At 42.6% G+C, this 22,093-nt stretch overlaps 1 protein-coding gene and 2 long non-coding RNA genes across 7 annotated transcripts; all 3 read left to right on the top strand.

The window, feature by feature from the left end:
* The first annotated feature begins 379 nt into the window (after window positions 1-379).
* LOC111853013 (uncharacterized) lies at window positions 380-5,316 on the top strand. The gene is made up of 4 exons (XR_011993642.1): window positions 380-711; window positions 1,128-1,253; window positions 1,484-1,535; window positions 2,252-5,316. It is a non-coding gene; the product is annotated as an uncharacterized lncRNA (long non-coding RNA).
* A 2,054-nt stretch (window positions 5,317-7,370) lies between these two features.
* Window positions 7,371-11,862, top strand: ubxn1 (UBX domain protein 1). 5 transcript variants are annotated; one of them, XM_023829438.2, is made up of 10 exons: window positions 7,371-7,449; window positions 7,881-7,943; window positions 8,040-8,093; window positions 8,182-8,291; window positions 8,932-9,016; window positions 9,429-9,620; window positions 9,998-10,049; window positions 10,455-10,577; window positions 10,671-10,848; window positions 11,386-11,862. In XM_023829438.2, exons 1-10 carry the CDS (start codon window positions 7,421-7,423, stop codon window positions 11,424-11,426), a joined length of 927 nt encoding a protein of 308 aa, XP_023685206.1. In that variant the 5' UTR covers window positions 7,371-7,420; the 3' UTR covers window positions 11,427-11,862. The 5 variants fall into 5 exon arrangements, with proteins under 5 accessions (XP_023685206.1, XP_023685208.1, XP_023685207.1 ...); XM_023829440.2 differs by having other exon boundaries at window positions 7,397-7,581; window positions 7,885-7,943; XM_023829439.2 differs by having other exon boundaries at window positions 7,398-7,581.
* Window positions 11,863-13,008: 1,146 nt separating this feature from the next.
* LOC111853020 (uncharacterized) lies at window positions 13,009-15,252 on the top strand. The gene is made up of 3 exons (XR_002840362.2): window positions 13,009-13,083; window positions 13,851-13,904; window positions 14,285-15,252. It is a non-coding gene; the product is annotated as an uncharacterized lncRNA (long non-coding RNA).
* The last annotated feature ends 6,841 nt before the right edge of the window (window positions 15,253-22,093 follow it).

The raw sequence follows: 22,093 nt of genomic DNA, 5'->3' as shown, positions 1-22,093 counted from the left end.
CTGGGCAGGATTGAGTATATTTCTGAACTTGTAATTTGCCCATCAAGTTAAAAATAAAGTGCTTCAAGAGCTGTAGTACAAAGTGTACAGTGGTACATTTATATTGGATACCTAATTGCTTAAATCAGGGGTGGGGAACCTGATCCATGGAGGGCTGGTGCAGGTTTTTGGGATGACCTCTCAATCAACCAATAACAGAAGGTCCCCAGGACTGGAGTTGAGAACCACTGCTTTATTACTGGCTGATTGAGAGGCCATCCCAAAAACCCACACCGGCCCTCCATGGATCAGGTTTCCCACCCCTGGCTTAAATCATCCCAGAATTTACAAATGTGTTCTATGATTTCTGTATCTCTCTCTCTCACACACACACACACAGCTCTGGAAAAAGAGATCACTCTGATGGTCATTGTGTGTCCAGGCTCAAAGTTTCTAAGACAGCAATACACAAGAACAAGGTGAAGCAGGAGACACTGGGAATGACCAAAAACCAGCCAGGTAGAGGGCAGACGCGACTTTCTAATGCCACAGATGACCATCAACTTAACTGATAGTGCCTTGTAAATTGGAGGATGACCTCAAGTGACCTTCAAAAAGAATGGAAAGCATTAAGTGCCATGTGAAGTGCACTGCTAGGACAGTTAAACGGCACCTAGATATAGGACTGAAGACCCATAAAGTAAAAAGAAGCCCTTCATCAATGAGAACCAGGTAAGAGCCAGGGTGTAGGTAAAGGGGTGCATGTTGATTACAGTGCAAACACCTAAAACACTGCGAACCACCTCAGGGATGAGAACATGAATGCAGCTATGCAATGGGTGATACCACTGCACCACACTAGCCCGAATGGACCAGTGTGTTTTTTCCATTTCCAGCCACCAACCCTCAAATATTCTAGTACGTTGGAGGACTTACACAGTTCTGGGGAAAAAAATGAGACTACAGTGAAATTTTCAGTTTAATTCATTTCTCTATTTATGGGCATGTCTATATAGACAAACACACATTAGCATTTATCGTACATATCAGTAACTCTAGAAATGTAATGGATTAGTGTTATGCTCTTTAAAGCAAAGTGTAGATATGATTGCATTTACATACACAGGATATTTTTTTCACGCTTCCAGTGTCATGCAGTTACATACGGCTTCAGACTCAACGCAACTCAATGTCGAGACCCGAGAGTGGCGAATTGTTCTGCGCATGCGTAGACCTGGAGGGACCTGACAGCGGCGTCTGCGGATGCGTATTACGTCAGTGAAATTGAACAAACTTTATTGTTCATATACAAATAAATCCACATATTGAAAATAATACTATATGCAAACCGCTTTGTTAGGTAATGTTAAATATGTAAATGCCAACATTGTCAACTTTATATAACCCTCTGTATAATTTGATTTAAAAAAACTGCTAAACAGACACATTTGACGTGTGGTGAATTGTGTTTCCATTCCACTTCCTGCTTCCTACTGGCCAATAGGCGCGTTCCCACTTTGTGTTGTGCACACGCTGTAACTGCCGAACGTTCACAGGTGAGTGAAAAGTTAAGCAACAGAGATATCAAATAAGCAAGAAATGATAAATTCCCCGTTGGTATACATTTCTTTTTATCTCTATATTTTTAGATTATTTTTTGCAGGCGTCTAATGCTCTAGCTCTAGTTACAAACTATTATTTGCGGGGCACAAATGGTTAAAAGAACAGAAACAAACGAAAAAAAACGTAAAATGTATTAAGAATGGAAACAAAAATAAACGAGCTAAATCTGAGACGTTTCTCAAATACATTACTGCTCAATCAATAAAATACCGTAATGTTTTTTGTAGCTGGCCATGTGTACTGCTTCGAAGCGTAATAAGTGACTTAATCCATACGTAACTAGGTGATCGGCTAATATAACGCTAAAATATGTTTATCATAAAAGCGGCACCTTGCCGTCTATTAGGGTGCTAATCGTAATTATGATTTTTACCATAATTGTGCAGCCCTGCTTTAATCCATAGCAACATTCAGTTGAGAATGCAGGGTCAGTCAGTCTCTTAAGGGCCCAACGGTGACCACACTCTGCCAACCACAGGATTTGTACTAGTGACCTTCTGATGACAGACATAGTGTCCTAACCTGCTGAGCTGCATTGATGAATGGATGTAGTGGGGTATAATACCAGTATCTAGAATAAGTATTGGCTGTTAACTTTTTTATATTTGCATTGTAATGCAAAGAACTCTACTTTGCTGTTTTCTTTCAGCTGTAGCATGGGTCGGCATCAGGAGAATCCCGTGCGACTCTACTTTTCATATGATCCCATTTCCAACAAGTCCCGCTGCCAGATTGAAGGATGCTTAGCTGAGATTGCGGGTAACCATGGTGGCAATTTGCAGCGGCACGTCCAGAGGATGCACCCTTCTGTTTTTGCCACACTCCATACATCCACACGAGTTGAAGACCCTTCCACGGCATCAGCTTCAGCCTACAAGAGGCCAGTTTCCAACATGGAGAATCAGGGGACAATGGACTGTCTTGTTGCAAAACAACCACGGTGTGAAGCTGTCTATATCACACCAGACTCCCTCAGAGAAGCTTGTGTTGAGCTCATTACTGTCAATGGCCGACCCTTCTCTTTGATGGATGATTCAGGATTTAGAAGGATAATAGATCCATTGCTTGAGGCTATAGACAAGACTGTCATAATAAATAGTGAAACCGTTCGTACTATGGTATCAGAAGTGGCCGAAAGGGACCGTGAAAAGCTACGAAATGGGCTCAAGGACAAACTTTTAATGCTAAAGGTGGACATTGCCACGTACAAAAACCGATCAGTCCTTGGTATTAATGTCCAGTACACTGAAGGTGAGCATATTGTGCTCCTAACACTGGCTGTTAGGGAACTCCATGAAACACACACTGACCGTTATCTATCTGCAGTTGTGCGCGAAGTCCTGAAGATATATGCTATTGATTTAAAACAGGTTTATTCCATCACTATTGATGATGGTGGAACATTGCTAGATGTAGAGTGCCTGGTGTCAGAAGATAGTGATAAAGAGGCAGAGCTTGATGGAGTTGATAGAGATGAACAAAAACATGCAGGTGAGACTGTCATAGATGGAAGTGGTGGACAGGCTTCAGAAAAGAGCAATGATTTCCTCACTTTGGACATCTATGAGACGTCAGGGAACGTGAATGGAGAACTCCACAGTGTTGGGAATGGGGGTCCAGTTCTGAAAGGCCGCAGATGTTCTGCTCATACCTTCCAGTTGGCTGTTGAGGATGCTTTAAAAGACAGAAACACATCTAACTTAATTGCCAAGGCAAGACACGTTTGCGAGAAATTATGCACCGCAAATGTGTCGGGGTTTCTGAGGAGACTGGGTCACACACAGGCGGTGGTCGACCATCCTAACCGATGGCTTTCGACTTTTGACATGCTTGAGCGACTTTGCCTCTTGAAAACCTTCTGTGAAGACATGGCTCCCACTATTCCAGAGCTGTACTTAAACGAATCCGAATGGGATGAGATTAATCAGCTGGTTTGGACTCTGCAGCCTGCAAAAATGACAACAAAACTTCTCTTGTTGGATCAGATGACTGCCGGTGACTTCTTTGGTGCTTGGCTCAAATGTAAAATAGAAACTGACAAGATAGGTGGCCCTTTCTCAGCCCTGCTAGTAGAGTGTTTAAACCGATGCCAGCACATGCTGTTTGAAAATGAAGCATTTCTGGCTGCCGTGTTCCTGGATCCCAGGTATAAAGTTCTTCTGACTGAAGCTCAGGTTGAACAGGCCAAAAGGCACCTGTGCCAAGCCTGGGGGATGATCCAGACTCTCACACCAAACACACAGCTGGCACCTCCCACGCATTTACTGAAGAAACCTGGCACTAGTGATGCAGATGATGAAATTGAGCAGATGCTTGTGGCAAGGGAGCGCGAGACTGGCAGCGAGGGTATGAAGTGTAAAACGTCAGTGATGTCATCTCTCGATGCATATGCAAGTCAAGAAAGGCTGAAGAGGGAGGAAAATATCTTCAGATATTGGTTGAATACCTCTATGATCAACCCTGACTTGTATAGACTGGCCATTAATGTAATTCCTCTACCGGTCACACAAGTTAGTGTGCAGCGTACAGTCTCAGGCCTCAGATATATCCTGTCTCTCAGACCTAGCATGAGTAATGATGCCCTCGAAGATGTTCTCTTTGTACGACTGAATAGGCAGTTTAAGCAAACGGTGAGCTAGAGTGTTTCGCTTTGTTTGCTGCTGTTTGCGTTTACACAGCAGGAGTACATAATCTAAATGGTGGTGGAACATGTATCTAAAAATCTGTTGAGTAGTTTTAGAAAAGTCTTTTTACTTATTGGATTGTATATATTGTATCAAAATTGTAAGCAAAAGTATGAACTTGTTTCTTCTCTGCCTGAGTTTGAATGTCAGGTGGCGCAGTAGTGCTGGGCGACAAGGTGATGTCATAAGTAACCCAGTGTCGCAATCTGACAGTGATTAACCACTGATTGTTGTTGATGTCGGGAGAGTAGGCTACACAAAAAGCAAGAGAAAGATTTATGAATTCGCTTTTAGTTCAGTCATTTGGCCAACATTTCCGACACTTAAAAAAAAAGAAACAAACAAAAGCATACATTGATATTATTATGGTAACAGTGTATGTACTATAAACGCTGATTATAATGGTGGTTTCTAGCTATGGCTTAACAGAGGTTTGTGAACCACCTTCTTTAGATAGTCCATGACATGTTTTTAAATCATAATTAAATCCAGCCTGCTGATTGTCTATTTTCCAAAGAGACTAAAAAAAACGATGATCAGCAATTCCCCCCCAGCCCCCCTCGGCTGGCAAGTTTTAACACCAGCTATTTGGTAGATTATCTGTGTTTTTCGTGCATATTTTAATGTTAAAATATGACATTCTTTTAGCTATGACCCAGCCCTAGTGTGTAGTGTTCCCTGCTCCAGCCCAAACGCCACACTGCTGGCGGCCTTGGGGTCCTTTGGTCCACACGCATCAGTCCTCTCTATACCTTCTGCAGGTACCTCATCACAGCCCAAATTCACCTTAAGGTCCTGGTCCTCACCCTGTGTGCTTTCAGCCTTTCTGCATCAAACTTTGGCCTTTAGGCTCATGACCATGCCGTAGCTTTCTCAGAACCTTGCTGGAAAGATCACCATGACATTTCCTCCTAAGTAAATTACCTACTCTGATAAGAGCTCATTTGTATTGAATGTTATCAATAAAGATAGTGTTCCTGTATCCCATTAAAAGCTGGACATCAGCATTAGTAAATTTTGTCTTTTTTTTTTTTATTAGTGGATTTTGTATTCATAACTTTTTTTAAAAAATTAGCATTTGTTACACATGTATATAATTCATGCTAGAGATTTGCTAGAGATCACTTTGTAGTACTATACACAGGAAATACCTGTTAGGCACACCTACTAATGCATGAAACTCCTCCAAACAGTAGCTGAAACTGAACACATACAACACAGAGAAAAACGAGCATTTATTGTTCACCTAAACATTAGACGAGCTAAGATGTGTGTCCTAATTGAGTCTGAATGTGGTGTGATTGTAGGTGTCATGCACTGTGGTTCCGGAATCTTAAAAACATTCAGCTTCCTGTGATCTTTCACACTGCAGAGTCTAATGATTACAGAGAATGATGAGATGAACAAACAGCATTTCTGTAGTCAAAAATAGTTTGTTAATTATAAGGAAGGTCAAAGCTGAATGGCTAAACTTGAAGGTAACAGGAAGGCCATGAGTGCCGAAATAACAGCTCAGTACAGCAGTGGTGTGTAGAAAAGCCTCTCTGGAGAAACAGCTTGTCTCCCCTTAAGCAGCTCTGGAGGCCAAAAAACAGGTCCTACTTGGTACTAAATATAATGTTGTAACTGGGGGAGGGTGCACTGTTTCTTCACACCTCTGGGACCTGGGTTTGAGTCTCTGTCATGGCTTCATATGTGTGAAGTTTGTATGTTCTACCCATGTCATTGTGGAGTTGCAGGACTGGTTGATTGGTGAGTCTGGTCCCTCCCCCTTTGAGTCTGGTCCCTCCCAAGGTTTCTTCCTTCTAGGGAGTTTTTCCTTGCCACTGTCGCCTATGGCTTACTCACTGGGGGCTTTGGGTGGGGATGCTATAAAGCGCTTTGAGACGATGTAATGTTGTGATAATGCGCTATACAAAAATAAATTTGCTTGTTGTTTTGTTGAGTTTCCCCCCTACAGTCTGAAAATATCCATCCATCCCTGTAACTGTTTAATCACAACTGGGTTCATGGTGGGGACCAGAGCCTATCTCAGGAACAAGGGGCACAGGCAGGAACCAACACAACACAGGGCTAATTTAACACTCACCAATCAACCAGTCCATGGAAGGAAACTGGAGCCCCTGGCAAAAACCCACCTGACCACAGAGAGAGCATGTGAACTCCACACAGAAAGGACCTACGCCCTACGCCCGGCCCTAGGATCAAACCCAGGACTTTCTGGTTGGGAGGCAGCAGCACTAATCACTGTGCTGCCCTGTCTGAAAACACGCTAACATTAATTGGAGTTACCAAATGGCCTGTGAGTGTGCACTGTCATGGGTTGGTGCTACATCCTGGGCTGTTCCCTGCCATTCACCTGCAGCCTCCAGAGTAGGGTCTGTACCCCCCCGAATAGGATATGCAGTTACAGAAAATGGATGGATAGATGTACCTAATGGAGTGACAGCCAAGTCAGCCATATTCAGCATATAATTTCATATAATACAGACCAGGACCATAAATTCACTCACTATAAATACAGAAGTTCATACAGAACTTTATGTGCCTAGATTTAAGTTAGAAGTAGGGTTTCATTGGCACACTAACCATATTCATGCATATTCATCCATCCATTTTCTGGAACCGCTTGTCCTATTCATAGTCATGGGGGGTCCGGAGCGTATTCCGGAGGCTACGGGCAGGGAACTACCCAGAATGGGGCACCAACCCATCTCAGCATATTCATGGATATGGGGTCATTGAAAAATATTCCCCGCGATGCGGTGCCACATATATGCGTAAAGTCAACAGATAGACAAGACAATTGCAAATAAATAAATAAACCCACACGATGTAGAAGTAAGCATTGCGGGAATGTGAGAATAGTCATTGAGTTGCGCAAAAATATTATGAATAATAAATAAATACCCAAAACTTAAATAAATATCGAAAACTGATTATGGCATAGAATCCCTTTGCCCGTTCGCGCTGTGATCCAAGCGCACTCCTTCGCTAATGAAAAATAAAAATTAAACCGTAGTTAAGTATAAATAATGTATACGTGCCCAAGGTTCGCAAATGCTTCCCGGTTGGAGTGTAACGCGTTCCGGGTAGTCGTCCGTTTTGTTCTCCTCGGGCATCCGTAGAGATACATGCGGACTGGAAGCTCGCGAGTGTGGTTGTGAGTAAGCAGATGGTATTTTGCTAGCAGAAGACAATATTGCTGATCGCAAAATAGAATACAGCGGAGTGTTAATGTATAATAAAGTTTTGTTAGGTGAGCCGTAGCATAACCACAATAAAACCACAACAGGTATTGAAACGTCTTTACGAACCCAGATAACATACTACCATTGCAGTTACCTATGCTAGGATAGAAACAGACAGCACGTTAGCTACATATAGACTACATCATCCTAGTTTTTAACCACCGCATGCCCAAATACTGTCTTTTCAAGTTACTTTACCTTAGGTAACAATATTACCCAGCAACTCATTTGGCTGCATGCATTTATAAAGATACCATCGATACTCCAAATTTAACGTTATACATTCGTGTAAGAAGAACATCCTTTTGTACTATTTATTTAAGTAATCCCGTTTTCCTTTTAGTAAGATGGCGGAATGCACGACGTTAGACAGCCTGTTGGAAATGGGCTTTGACAGGAACAGAGCGTAAGTCATAGTTTTTTTTTGTACTCTGTGCATCTGCTTTATGTTAATTAGCTTTTTATGTGTTGGTTACTGTCCTGATGGCTGTTGTGTTCTCAGGGAGAAGGCTGTTGCACATACTGGCAATCAGGGCATAGAGAGAGCTATGGACTGGTGAGTTTGCCAAGCCAGGAAGTACCAGTAATGCAGGGATTCATGATGCCCTGTTTATAAATTTGTCTCTATAAAAATCATTCAACAGGTTGATGGAACATGAGAATGACCCAGACATCGATGAGCCTTATGTCCCGCCGGCAGGGAATGTCCTGGAGTCTAGTGACAGCCAAGAGACACCAACAGAGCCTACACCAGGTAATGCACAGGATGGTCATCCACACAGCCCTGTAGCTGCTTACTGTCTGATTCTGACGTGTCAGAATCCCAGGAAACCATTGGACTATGGGCCTGTCTTTGTTTCATAAAACAGTTTGTACTGTTTTAATCTTATACAAGACCCAAGATATCTTTATTGTTACTCTACAATGAGATGATGTTTGGATCATCCTGTACAGGGCCTCAATAAAAAACTATACAAGCTCAAAGGAAAATGTAAGGAAAAAAATAGACAGTATATAGCAGTGTAAAGAAAAATACACAGTATAAAAGTATAAGAGAAATATTGCTGCATGAAATATTATTGCACTTGAGAAAGGCAGCGGTTGTGGGTTTTAGCATTACTGCAGGGTAATGATCATGATCAACAGTATTGTACGATATAATGAATTACATAGAGGGCAATTGTGGTGCTCAGATGAATGTGACAGCAGCATTGTTGTATAGTCAACATGGGTGATTCTATGATGGCTAGGAGTCCGAACATTTAAAGTGCGTATTCTGGGTGTGTAAGGAAATTTACGAAAGATCGACTTCTACGCGGAGAGCTCCGGGCCGCTGCGCTCGTGCACGCTGCCGTCCTGACATCCAACCAGCTGTTCTTGTATGCACACTGTAGCAGCAGAGGAGGGGGCAGAGTTGTCAGAAGAGGAAGGACTTAAGAAACCAATGACAGAAGAGGAGAAACGGGAGCAAATCAAACGGTTGGTGTGTGTGAGAGCGCATGAGAACAGTAAGTGTGAGGATGGGTGAATTTAATACTGGCAGGTCGCAGTTTGGGAAAGAGGGATTGTTCATTTTTAAATGGTATTTTAAATGTTCTTTTTTTTCTTAAAGTTGTAACTATAAAGGTTGTGTTTCTGTAGGAGTTCCATAGAACATACAAATGAGCATTCAAAGACTTTCATTGCTTTGCACCCAGTATCTGCCAATTGCTTTTGTTACTTAATTGTAATGTAAAATATATAACTGAAATGGTAGTATATCTTATTACCAGTTAACTGCTGTATGTCATTTAACTGCTGCTATGTAATGTAGCAGACATAACTAATTATTTGTGTACACTCATTACGCCAAACAAAAGGTAAACGATACTTATGCGAGTATTACTCCCAGGTTGGAGGAGCTGATGAAAGTGAAGCAGGAGGAGCGGAGAGAGCGGGAGAGACGGGAGGAGGTGGAGAGGGAGAAGCAGAGACGGAAGCAGGGCCAGGAGCTGCTGCAGGTCAAGCAGAAGCTCCAGGAGGAGGAGATGAAGAAGCTGACCGAGCAGCGGCGGAGGGAGAAGATGGAGGACAGGATGGCCAAGTGCGTCTGGGTTGACTTCCGAATGTGCTGACGTTAAGTGCAGGTCTTCTGTTCTTGGATGGATGGAGACAACAGCAGTTCAACAAGCAAGGAACGTCATCATCGTACTACAGATTGTAGTAACATCTCATTGACAAACAAACACGCAATGGTGGCGATGATGTCAGCAAATACACTGTCATCACCGTATGGACATTAGTTCTGTCTTTTATGTTACAATACGTTGCCATTTCACCATTGAGAATCCCATGTGGGTTGTTTTAAGTCATTGTCGGGACACAGGTCTAGTAGCCTGCCAGTCATCTGGCCTTCACAGCCTTAGTACTGTAACCTCTTCACACTGACCTTGTTTATTTCTTTCTTATTCTGTGGTCCAGGCAGCGAGTTCGGGAGAAGATTGCCCGGGACAGGGAAGAGAGAGCGCAGAAGGTACAGAATCCATCAGCCTTCTGTCTTGCTGTTTGAGATTCTTAGAGTCTGTTATGCCTGTTAGGAGAGAATGACTGCAGGCTGGAGATACTGACTAGACTGGAACATCTCTGTTGCCTTCATTAATGTAACAGAACTGTGTGATAGAACTTTCTGTATCTAATAGTCATAAAGTGTATTAGATCTTTTTATGAACCACCCACCTAGGTGACAGACAACGTAAATACAAATTCCTTCCTTTGAATAATATCGGTCGTCACTACTTTGCTGTGTATGACTTAAAATGATTAGATGTATGATCGTGGTACTTCTGCTGGTCCTGTTTAATTCAGAATGAAAGGCAGATATGGCTCACAGTCACTGTTCAGTTGGCCGTACTCCAACATGCACTGTCCGTCTTCCCAGTTTGGGGGGGGCTCTTCAGTGGTCTCTCCTACATCTCCCCCCTCTGAGGCCGCCCCCTCTGCTTCTTCGGGTAGCCAAGGGCCTCCGCCAGCCAAGAAGGACTACGACGAGTCTCGGATACAGGTATGGGTTGTGTGTGTGCGTGTGTGAGGTGGGGGGGGGGCGCATTGTGACGGCACTGATTCCTTATTTCACTGTTCCCTTGCCCCCTCCCAGGTGCGTCTGTTGGATGGCTCCACCCTGACTGCTGTCTTCAAGGCACAGGAGCCATTGGCTGCGGTGAGAGTCTATGTGCAGATGAATGGGGTGGAAGGCCAGGACTTCACCCTGCTGTCCCCCTACCCCCGGCGCGTCTACACTGACATGGACATGGAGAAGCCCCTGCGGGAGCTTGGTGAGTACCTGGGACATGAGGGCGGAGCCTGTGGGGCTTGAGGGCGGAGCCTGTGGGGCTTGAGGGCGGGGCCTGTGGGGCTTGAGGGCGGAGCCTGTGGGGCTTGGGAGGCGGAGCCTGTGGGGCTTGGGGGTGAAGCTTGGTAGGCGGGGCTTGGGGGTGGAGCTTGGGAGGCGGAGCCTGTGGGGCTTGCGGGGGCGGAGCCTGTGGGGCTTGGGGGCTTTGGGGTTGAGCTTGGGACAGGGTGTGAGGATGGAGCCTCGTGGAATGATGGCGTAGCCTGGGGTCTCAGTAACTGTACTGCATCCAATATGAAGTGCCTTGGGACAGCAGCTATTTTAAAAACATAAACATATTTTTGAAATGGAATTTCAAGTGCAAACACATCAAATAGACACAGATGTGTAATAAATCATTTTAATTAAGTGCTATTTTTCCACCGTCTTGCATTCAGTTGTTCAGCTGATGTCAGTAGGTCTAGGTAAAATAAGCCTTAATAAAATGTCATTTCTCACTGGTGTCTTGTCTCTCCCCCAGGTCTGGTGCCGTCTGCTGTCCTAGTTGTTGCCAAAAAGTGAGGTTAAAGAGGAACCCTGGGAGACGACAACACCAGAACACCAACCAGTGAACTGAAGGAATTTGGATGACTAAAAACAGAGAGTGGAACAACAATAAATGGCGCTTATTAATACACTGGTTCTCTTCCTTACAGATCAGTCATGCAGCAAGCAGTAGTTTCATGTAGGGCCTATATATTCATATTCATTTAGATATTTCCTTGTGCTAGAGTTAAACACTAGTGTAGGTGAAGTAATCAGCATCTCCTTAAATTCACATTGTTCCTCAAAATGACTTTGAGCACAGCATTGTCTAAAACAGCTCTTCTGGTACTTTTCATATCTTGTCATACATGATAAGGAGTAATGATCAAAGGGTGCGGTGATCGCATTTTTTTTTTTTAATGTTCTGCTAAATATTAAGAATTATTGTGACTTAATAAATTGCTTTTTTAAATTGTGTTTTGCCTGAATACATTATATAATGTATGTAGGTATGGTAGCATGTGTTTCTTTACAACAGTAGGTGTTTGCAGAAATGAAAGAAGAAGTTCCACATTAGCAGGTGATGTTCACTTCCTGGAGTTTCCAGTATCCGATGGAATTTCTTACAGAAGTCCGTTACAGTGAGCTCCACTGTCCTGGCCCAGTTCACTGTCTGAATAAATATATATTTATTCGGGGGGGGGGCTGAAGCTCCCCTAAAATAGGCTTAACGACGCCCCTGGTCTGATAACTTTGTGAGTCTGATAACTGATGGATGACTGGATTGCATTTGAATTTTTTGCACTGACTCATAGTAATACTATTCTCTTATCTCACATGCAGTTGTCCTAGACATGAGAAAAGTTATTAAAAAATCATATTGACAGTGACTCATTTGGGCTGAGTGTGCATTGTCCATAAGGAGAGTCTCATGCGTGTCTGAGAGACTCCACATTTTTCTGCTCTTGATATGTGTTGGTTTCCCAGTGTGGAGATGTTCCTGTTCAAGGGTGCAGCATTTGACCAGTTTGAGACAAAGAAGCCAGCTTGGGTCTGACTCTATACTGGAGGTTTGCCAGTAATATACTCATCCGGGAGGGTGCTAGTGATATGGACATCGAAGAGAGTCTGGATGAAGAAAAAAAAAAGAATATATTATATCTGTTTTTTTATTATTTTAATATATAAACTGTGTCTGTATGTAATATACTTCACAAGTTCTTAAATGAAGGATTATTCTTGATGTTAAGCATTGTGTGGCCCTGGTTGTAATTCTGTAATGGAACACTGTTCAGAACCGGCCCTCCCCATGCCCTGTAAACAAAACTCACAGATCAGCCGCGGTGTTGTCGATTGCTGTTTTTTAAATCTCATCACAGAACAATAAAGAAGAAACTTTTTTTTTTTTTTTTTGCATTTTTATTTTCGCCTGAAGTACATGCTCGTCACTTTTCGTTTTTTGTTTTCAGGCTCACATAATGCCCACGTTGTTTTCAGTTTATTTTAGTGCAGAAAAAAAAAACTGCCCGTTAGTCATACGTGTGTTGATTTTTGTTAGCATATTCATACACCTGTTTCGTTAAATACCTCGAGAACAGGTGGAATGGTAGTAACTGAAAGTGTCCAGTAGGTGTCACCCATGCAGTTCCCCAAAACCTGGAGCCCGTAATGACATTGCGTAAGCCATGGACGCGTAAGTTTTAAATAGAATATATTACTCTGTATGTAATTGTATATGTAAATGAATGCGTCAGTCATGAACGCTGGCCCTGGTGTGTGTTTACGCTAGGTGTGCACTTGTTACATTTTGCATGAGAAACCTTTCGGCGCAGTGTATGTGCCGCCGTGAATTGGTGTGTTTGTGCGGGAGTGAGAGAGGGTGAGAGTCAATGGGACAGTTTCTGTCTCTTGGCGGGTGACTCAGAGCGAGTGGGTGTACTAAGTGTAGATAAGTGCTGATGGTGGAGATGCATTCGTCAGTGTCAAGGTGATAAAGAGACGGAACACTGACACAGTGTTCGCAGCGATGCTTAGATGTATTTTTAACCGTTTTTTCCCTCTGAATCGGTTCCCAGATCTGCAGAAACACCAGATACGACTGATCCAAAGCTGCAAACAAGAATATTTAGCATTTCATAACTGTGCGCGCATCGAAAAACAGTGTGATTGTACGATTCCTCGTGGAACATGAGCGAATGAGTGTATTATTAACGTTGTAAATTGCAGTTTCTGCACGGCCTTATGCTTGTTTTTATGTCTTCTCCTTCATGACATTTTAGAAAAACTTGAACCCCATTGTTTCTAATCTCCCCTGATCCTCCTTCTACAGATACTTGTACATTTTCTAGACTAAATGACCTATAACTGCAGACGATATTTTGGTAACATTGTTATTATTTTCATTTACACCTTTTCCTCTTTACATTCTTGTCACCAATTAATGTACTGACCTTTTCTCAGCAGTCCACCTGCCATGGCATTTTAATGACAACATTCAGCTACCATGGGAACATGGTGAGCATCAACTATTCATCATGTCTTCTGTCTAACCAGCAATTATTAAACCGCAACCTCGATATATTGTTTGAAGGTGAGAGATTCGTAGAATATACACGACTCGTGTAACACCTGAGAGGAGTCCTATATCAATGTTAATAGTAATGTAATTCATTCATTCATCTTGTATATCGCGTGTCCTTTACGGGGATGTGGGGGTCTGTCCGGAGACTATGCCAGAAGCTATGGCCGCAAGGCAGAGAAAAACCCGGGATGGTGTGCCAACCCATTGCAGGACACACTCACACACCATTCACACGCACACATTCACACCTACGGACAATGTGGCACCTCCAATTGACCTGAACTTCTTGTTTTTTTTTTTTTTTGGACTGTAGGAGGAAATCGGGGAACCCAGAGGAAATTACACGACAGCATGGGGAGAACTTGTACATTCCGCACACATGGAGGCTGTGCGAGGCAGTATTGGGGCACAAGGCTGGGGTGTACCCTGTACCCTGGATGGGATCCGGTTACACACATACCTGCAATCATGTACTATGGGCATTTTAGAGACATCAGTGTGTCTAAGCCAATGTCTTTGTATTTTGTGAAAATGGCAACACATCAAGGGGAGAACATGCAAACTACAGGGCAGGGATTCAAACCCCACTTTCTGGAAGTCTGAAGCAGCCCGTCTTATCCGAAAAGATGCAAGATATTAGATGGTAATGCTAATATTGTGACCCAAGGCTAATAGAGTGTATTTTTCTCTCTTTTCTAGATAGCCAATAGGACAATGTTAGTCATACCAACATCTCTCCCTGTCTCCTTTTCGCTCTCTCTCTTGTGCTGTCTGATTGCTACGGTAACACTTATGCCTGTTGCCATGACAACTCTTTCCTGAAAGCATTGTGAAAGCAAGTGTACAGCAGTGTATGTGTATGTGTATGGTGGTATTGGACGATTTTTGTGTACCCCACAAGTGTTACGCCTGGGGGAATTGCTTGCCCGTGGTTTTAGAAGACTGTGATCCAGTTTGTGTTTCTGTTGTATGTGTGTTACCTTTAGTTTTGCGGAATATCGCTTCCAGGTCTGCCTTGACGACACAAGGGCACTGTGTGTGGTCCACCGGTCTGATAGCTTTCTGTGCTCGAGACAGATCACACAGGTCACATGAATTAAGAGCTGGCAATGGGATTTTGGCTGATATTTTGATTCCCTGTGGCTGACATATGAGGAATGCTTAGACACCAGTTAGGATAATATTGCCTCAAGATTGGTCATTTTGTTCTTGCTGTCTAACACGTCAGAACCTCAAACTGCCACAAGCAGCAAGAGATGTAATTCCTAAGTGTATTTCATTGTATTATTATTTTCATGAAATAAAACTACAACTGAGCATATTGATGCATTTTCATTGGAAATGTGTCTTTTGCAGCCGTTTGTTTCGCCTGTTCACTGCCACCTGTTGTTCCCCTGCATGCCCCTGTGCTTCCTTTACTTTTTTACTTTCTCACATCTCCTCTCTGCCTCTTAACCCCCCATCTCTCACTCCAGGGTTCACATTTTTTGGCTATTTCATGTACCTTAACAAGACTTTATGAGTCAGATCCTGTCTATTGCTTTCTGTCAGGTATTTCCCCCAAAATAAAAATACATCCAGTCTGTCTAAATTCAATTTCCTTTGTCAGCACTTGTACTGTTACTTCTAAGCAAACTTCAAAAGCTTTTTATGGATAAAATATGACAGCTACTCCATATAGATTAAAGATAACATGTAAGAGGTTATGTAATAATGTAAGACTGATGGCAGCGGTATATAGGTAGACCGAAATAATGAAGCAGTGACTCATTCTGAGAAATTATTTGCAAAGCGATTACTCAGTGTCTTGCAGTCTTTTTCGTGGCCCCGTGTCTGGAAAGATTCTCCTGTACATACAGCCCCCCCCCCCCCCCCCCCATCTCGCCGAAAAGTGTCTCTGTGCCTGTTGACTGTGATCTGCTCTTTTCGAGGGCGTGCTGTGTTGCTGTGTATTTCTGTGTTTTCGCTCCATGCGGAACACAGCTGAAAAATAACCGAAAGTGTGCATATGGCATATATGCAGATCGCCTTTGGCTGTGAGTGAGGCGGCATTGTTTCCTTGCCCATCACACCGTATTTTGCATCTTACCTTCTCCTGCTCAGTTTCTCCTCCACCTCTCTTCTGGTGATTGCGTCCATAGCGCCCAGTAAATTTATCATACTTCTCAAAAGTCCTCATGAATGATTCAGATTCTACTGGTTCCCTCGCTCCTGTTTCTCTACATATTCCTGCTTCTTGGCAGTGCTTTTCCAATTTTAGAATTTTTGTTTGTTCGGTAAACTTTCACACCATCGCCGAAGCACGAGTCTCCATCTCAGTCATGTAATCAGTTGATGAACCAGTCAGTAAATGGCTTTAATTTAGCACACCAGCTTTTTATGATAATAATGTCACTGGTCAGGCTGCAAGGGTATTAGAAGGGTGTAGGCAGCGATAGTTGTAATGGGATTTAGGACAAAAATGACAGCAGGGTCTATGGGGAGTGTCTCAGTCTTCTAAAGGTCATGCGAAGGTGGCGTCACCGGCCAGAAGCAGGGAAGGAACCACCTTTAGGGAAATTAAAGAGGAAACTACAGGCCTTTAATGGGGGCTTTTAAAATATATGAGCTTAATTAGTTTTGCAGGTCCAAGGTCCCAGGTTAATGTTTCGGAATCCTGTCTGACACTGTAGCGTTTCCCATCGGTGGGTGGAGCGAAATGCAACGTCCAGTTTATTACAGAACCCAAATATCAATTCCTAAAATGACTTTCATTACTCATAGGCCATGTCAATATTGTAGGATCGGAATTATTGGGGTAAAAACCTGTGCATGTAGCCCATGGGATGGGGAGTGGGAATATTAGCAGCCGTTTAGTGTAAATGAGTTACGGAGCCGATTACGGTGCCTTCGCCCGTATTTCCTCATGGTTCTCAAAGCAAGAAGGGGATGATAGAGAGGAGCTGATTGCAATAGCAGGGACACTTTAGCAAGGAGTGTGTTTTGTGTCACCTTCAGTCAGTACAGGGACAGTCAAAAGTCAGGACACATCTGCTTCTAACTCTCTATTTTAGCTGTGTCAGTCACCTTATAGTGAAAAGCCTGGAGACGATGAAGTTATACATATCAAATATTGCAACGACCAAGAGACGCGTTCAACATCTCCAACTTTTCTCAAATTTTAGACTCTTAAAAATAGGTCCCGTTTGCTTCAATGACAGCACTGCAGGATCTTGGCATACTTTCAGCCAGGTTCCAGATGTAGCCACCTGGAATGCTTCTCCAACAGTCCTGAAGATGGTTCCACAAGTTCTGGGCACAAGTTGGCTACCTTGCTCTTACTCTTCAGTCCAACTCATCCCATGCAAACCAGCTCTATAGGGTTTAGGTTCGGGGGTGGGGGGGAGGATTGTGGGGGCCAGGTCACCTGTCACAGCACTCCATCGCTTTGCTTGTTATGTGATACAGTCTTTACGTAACCTCAAGGTCAGCTTATGTTATGTTGTTCCTGTATTGTTGAAAAACAAATGATTTTCAGTATGTGTGCCTACACTTTTTATTGGTGCTGTACCTTTGATGAAAATGAAAATGCTTAACTCTGGGGCAGCATAGTGGCGTTTGTTAGAAACCAGCCTTATCTGTGTTCCAGCTACTTATCCAGCATAGGGTTTATTTGTTTGGGGGGGGGGGATGCTGGAGGGGGCACAAGTCGGAGAGTCACCCTGAACTGCATGTCAGTCCATCACAGGGGATGAAACAGCACCATAAACATATACAAATGTATTGGCAGGATGGGTATAGGTACCTATTGTATAATGTGCATCTTAGACACAGTAACTATATTTAAAACGGCATCTGCTATGTAAAGTGACCAAGCTGTGGTTAAAAATCAGAAGCTACTAAGCTTCTAGCCAGTTAGCAACAGGACAACACCTACATGAATTCTGTGTGCAGAAAACAAAAGAGAATGTCCTGCGCTGCACAAATAAAAATGCATGAGAGGTGTGTGGGTGTGCCAGGGCGCGGGTGATGTCATGTGGATGTCCTAGGGCGCGGGTGATGTCATGTCGATGTCCCAGGGCGCGGGTGATGTCATGTGGATGTCCTAGGGCGCGGGTGATGTCATGTGGATGTCCTAGGGCGCGGGTGATGTCATGTGGATGTCCCAGGGCGTGGGTGATGTCATGTGGATGTCCTAGGGCACGGGTGATGTCATGTGGATGTCCCAGGGCGCGGGTGATGTCATGTGGATGTCCTAGGGTGCGGGTGATGTCGTGTGGATGTCCCAGGACGTGGGTGATGTCATGTGGATGTCCTAGGGCGCGGGTGATGTCGTGTGGATGTCCTAGGGTGTGGGTAATGTCATGTGAGGACTCTTCTTTGTGCCTTATTGCAGGTGATATTAAATTGGCTTCTATTTTTTTCTGGTCTGAATACATCCAGGCACTGATTCCTGATCCAGAACCTGAAGCCTGATTTATTTTCCTGTACGTTCTTTCTGCTGCGTATGAAAGGTAATTCAGAAAATCTGTGGATGAGAACCTCTTGATGTCCGTAGATGACGATGTGCTGTCTGTGTTGTTTTGCAATATTTAGATGTTCATCATCTATCGAGCATCCAGGAGCTGATCTCGGACAGGGTTGCTGGGGAGCCTGGAGCCGATCCTGGGAAGCGGAGAGCATTCACACCCTGGAAAGAACGCCAGTCCTTCACAGGGACCACACATATATTTGCGGCAATATGGAAAAAAAACAATTAGCTTGATTGTATGTCTCGGGACTCAGGGAAGAAATCCATACAACACATACATGCACCCCCCCCACCCCATCTAACAAATATATGAGTAGTGTCCCCCCCCCCCCATGTGAACCCCTAACCTCCTCACTTCACCTTATTTTCCCCTTATCATCTATGGGCATGAGGATCTGACATGGACAGTGTCTTAACAGCACAGGATGGATACATCTCACTTTGGGTCTCTTGACACCCCCATTCCTGCTGTCTCACAGGCTGGCCTGTCAGTGTGTGTGCGTCTGCGTGCATGCATGCATCAGTGCTGTCTGCGGCGGTCTGACTGCCTGCGTAATGCGTGTATGCATCTATGACTATGTGTCTTCCCGGCTGGTACAAAAGCTCTCATCCACAATTCAAAACACACACGCACACACACACACACACACACACACATGCCTGACATAGATAAACTCGCTCTTAACCTCTTAGTGTGCTTTTATGACTCATATGAAATTAACAATTTCACTGGCAAATTATCTCCAAAATATCCAACTACACAGATATTTTTTTCCCCTGATGGCCCTGATGTACTATAAAACGATTCAACCACAGCATATTGCACAATACACACATTTTCAGCTAAATTCATTGTCCCAAAAGTTATTGCAGCATTTCCAAATTCTCTTACAGTTCTGGAGGATACAATGGCAGTATCCCATGGCAACTAGTGTGAACAGGCAAGGTGAAGTGTGCAGTTAATATGTATCATTTAGGCATCTATGTAACCCAGGAGAGAGGTTGCACATTTTGATTGTTAAAAAACAATTAGGTTTGTGACTGACTGACTTTTGTTTTTGTTTTTTTTTGCTTTTAGCAAAAAAATATACATTTTAACCAGTTTCCATGGCAACTCTTTGTGAAGTAAGAGTATGTGAGAGAAAGGGGATTCAAAAGCAGGGGAGCAATAGAAAAAAGGAAAGTGTGGGGGGAGAACTTGTAAAGGGGGCACAGAGGAGAGGACAGCGCAGTAGCCTTGATAGAGCTCAGTGACTGTGGGGCTGTTCAATGGCAAAATAATACATATAATTTATATATAATATATATGATCCCCTAACCTCTATGCCCTGACTGTGTTTTTCATCGTTATTTTAAAAATCCAATATAATTTGTATTTAAAATTACTGTGGACAAAATATTTAAAAATGACAGTGAAAAAATACTACTGAGTATATTTGGTTCATATTAGGATTTGAAAGAGTGTTCAATGAATAGGAGCCTAACATGATCTGGTTACCATGGTGACCACAAAGAATGACAGAATTTCTCTCTCTTTCTCCTTCTCTCCTTTGCTTTTACCATCAAAATTCAAAGATTTCTCCGCTGGCGTTGCCATAGTTTCAGTAATGCCGCAGAGAGCAAGCAGCATCCCAAAGCTGTTTGAACGAGGGAAAAAAACTAACAACATTTGAAAAGTGCAAGGTCAACACTTAAATGTTCCAATTGTGTGAGCATGTAGTTGAAATATTTACTGTCTTGTTTGCGCCGGCGTTTATGAGAATTGATCTTCGCTACTTATTCAGTCATTGCATGGATTATCTTTTCAGTGTGCTGGTGAATTAATCCTGTCGGGCAAATATTCGAGCACTCTGCCAGACCTCACTGAGGACCTGGGTCTGAGCACACACCATACCCCGACTATACCACACTCTGCATTGTCCTTTCTAACCTCAAAAGGATTTCCTACTCCAATTCATTGGACTTACCTGGGTTACAGGAATCACTTCTTTTGTAGGTAATCTCTTTTTAAGCATCCTTTACAATAAAAAGCCCAGACCTTTACTCTTCATTGACACGTTTGTCTGCTGTGCACGGAGCCTTAAGTCTGAGATGCACAAGTAAAAATGGTTTATTAATTTACCATTATAGGAATCTTGGAACATTTTTTTACCTTAGTCTGTAATTGCTGAGGAATCTGTCACCTCTCTTTAAACTGAGAAATATTAGTGCCCAAGTTCAGCTTCTAGATATGTGATATTTTTGCTAAATAGAGTGTTATTTTGTGCTGATTAAATCAATCCCATGTATGTTAGCTTTGGCAGTCAGTTTTGATGCTGTAGGTATCTGATATGTCGGGCATCCTGTCCAGGGTATCAGTGCCCCCATGCTTACATTAATGCTGTTCTAGATGGATGGATGGATGGATGGATATTCATTTAATATGTTATGTTCGATCATTCAGATTCAGGTCAGGTTTAGGCCATTTATATTCATGGTTTATATATTGAATGTCCCTGTAAATTAACCTTTACAATCATTTTAAAAAGCTGCAGAATTCATCTGATATAAGGTCATTGCTTGACTTCATTGATTACATTTGTAGAAAAAAAAAATCAGTTTTAAATTCATTTTTTAATTATATTCTTCTCATATTTTGGAATGACTAATATTTTTCTTTCTGCATTCAATCACATGGCATCAAATGATACCTTATATGAGTTATTGAATAGTGTTTTGCACTTGGAATTAACCATTGACCAATGATTTGTTCTTCATATTGTACGTCTGACCAAATTATGTGTATGTGAATTGGCCCAATTAACCTATATTACACTGCAGCTACTATATATTAAGATGAAATAGGTTTTGTGCTTTCAGATGCACAATATAGCTTTCATAAGACATCTTTAATTTCTCTCCCATTTGTTGAGTAAATAAGCCCAGATATCTCTATATGTCAAAAAGGCCTCTTAATCTACTTCGTTTCATTGCACCTACGCAAACCATTTTGTGGAAATATATGTTATATTTTATATGATATTAATTTTTTTGATAGTGAATTTAGCCATTTGAAATGTTTTTATCTTCTCTTTTTTCATAGCAGTGAGAACTTCATCGAGGTCGCCCATAGGAACATTCATAAATACAGACTGCGGAGGATGGTGGACCAAGATCCAGAATCAGCAGAACACGTGGCAAGGAGTGGTAAGGCACATTAACACACAACAAAATTAAAATAAAATAAAATAAAATAAAGGTTAGCTGTTTAGTGAGTTGCATAGGTACATAAAGTTAGCTAATATAATGCCCATATTCAAAAAAGGGGATAGAAGTAATCCAGCAAACTATAGGGCAATCAGTTTAACTTGCATAACTGGAAAAGTGATGGAAGCTATAATCCAAGTGAAAATGGTAGATTATCTGGATTCAAGTAAGATTCTGAGGGATAGCCAACATGGATTTAGGAGAGGTAGATCCTGGTTAACTAATGTACTTGAGTTCTTTGAGGAAGCTACAAGAGAAATTGATCACAAAAAGGCCTACGATGTAATCTACTTAGATTTCCAGAAGGCCTTTGATGTTGTCCCCCACAAACAGCTCTTGCTTAAACTCAAAGCTGCAGGGATTTTA

The sequence above is a fragment of the Paramormyrops kingsleyae genome, chromosome 10 (assembly GCF_048594095.1).
Source record: "Paramormyrops kingsleyae isolate MSU_618 chromosome 10, PKINGS_0.4, whole genome shotgun sequence".
Taxonomy (NCBI): Eukaryota; Metazoa; Chordata; class Actinopteri; order Osteoglossiformes; family Mormyridae; genus Paramormyrops; species Paramormyrops kingsleyae.
This window is presented reverse-complemented; position numbering and strand designations above follow the sequence as displayed.

What these genes read in the sequence shown, in the direction of transcription:
- ubxn1 (XM_023829438.2), top strand. Translation starts at nt 7,421, where the DNA reads ATGCGGACTGGAAGCTCGCGAGTGTGGTT. An exon ending in ATAGAGAGAGCTATGGACTG is followed by an intron (nt 8,094 to 8,181) that starts GTGAGTTTGCCA and finishes ATCATTCAACAG; the next exon opens with GTTGATGGAACATGAGAATG. An exon ending in AAACGGGAGCAAATCAAACG is followed by an intron (nt 9,017 to 9,428) that starts GTTGGTGTGTGT and finishes TATTACTCCCAG; the next exon opens with GTTGGAGGAGCTGATGAAAG.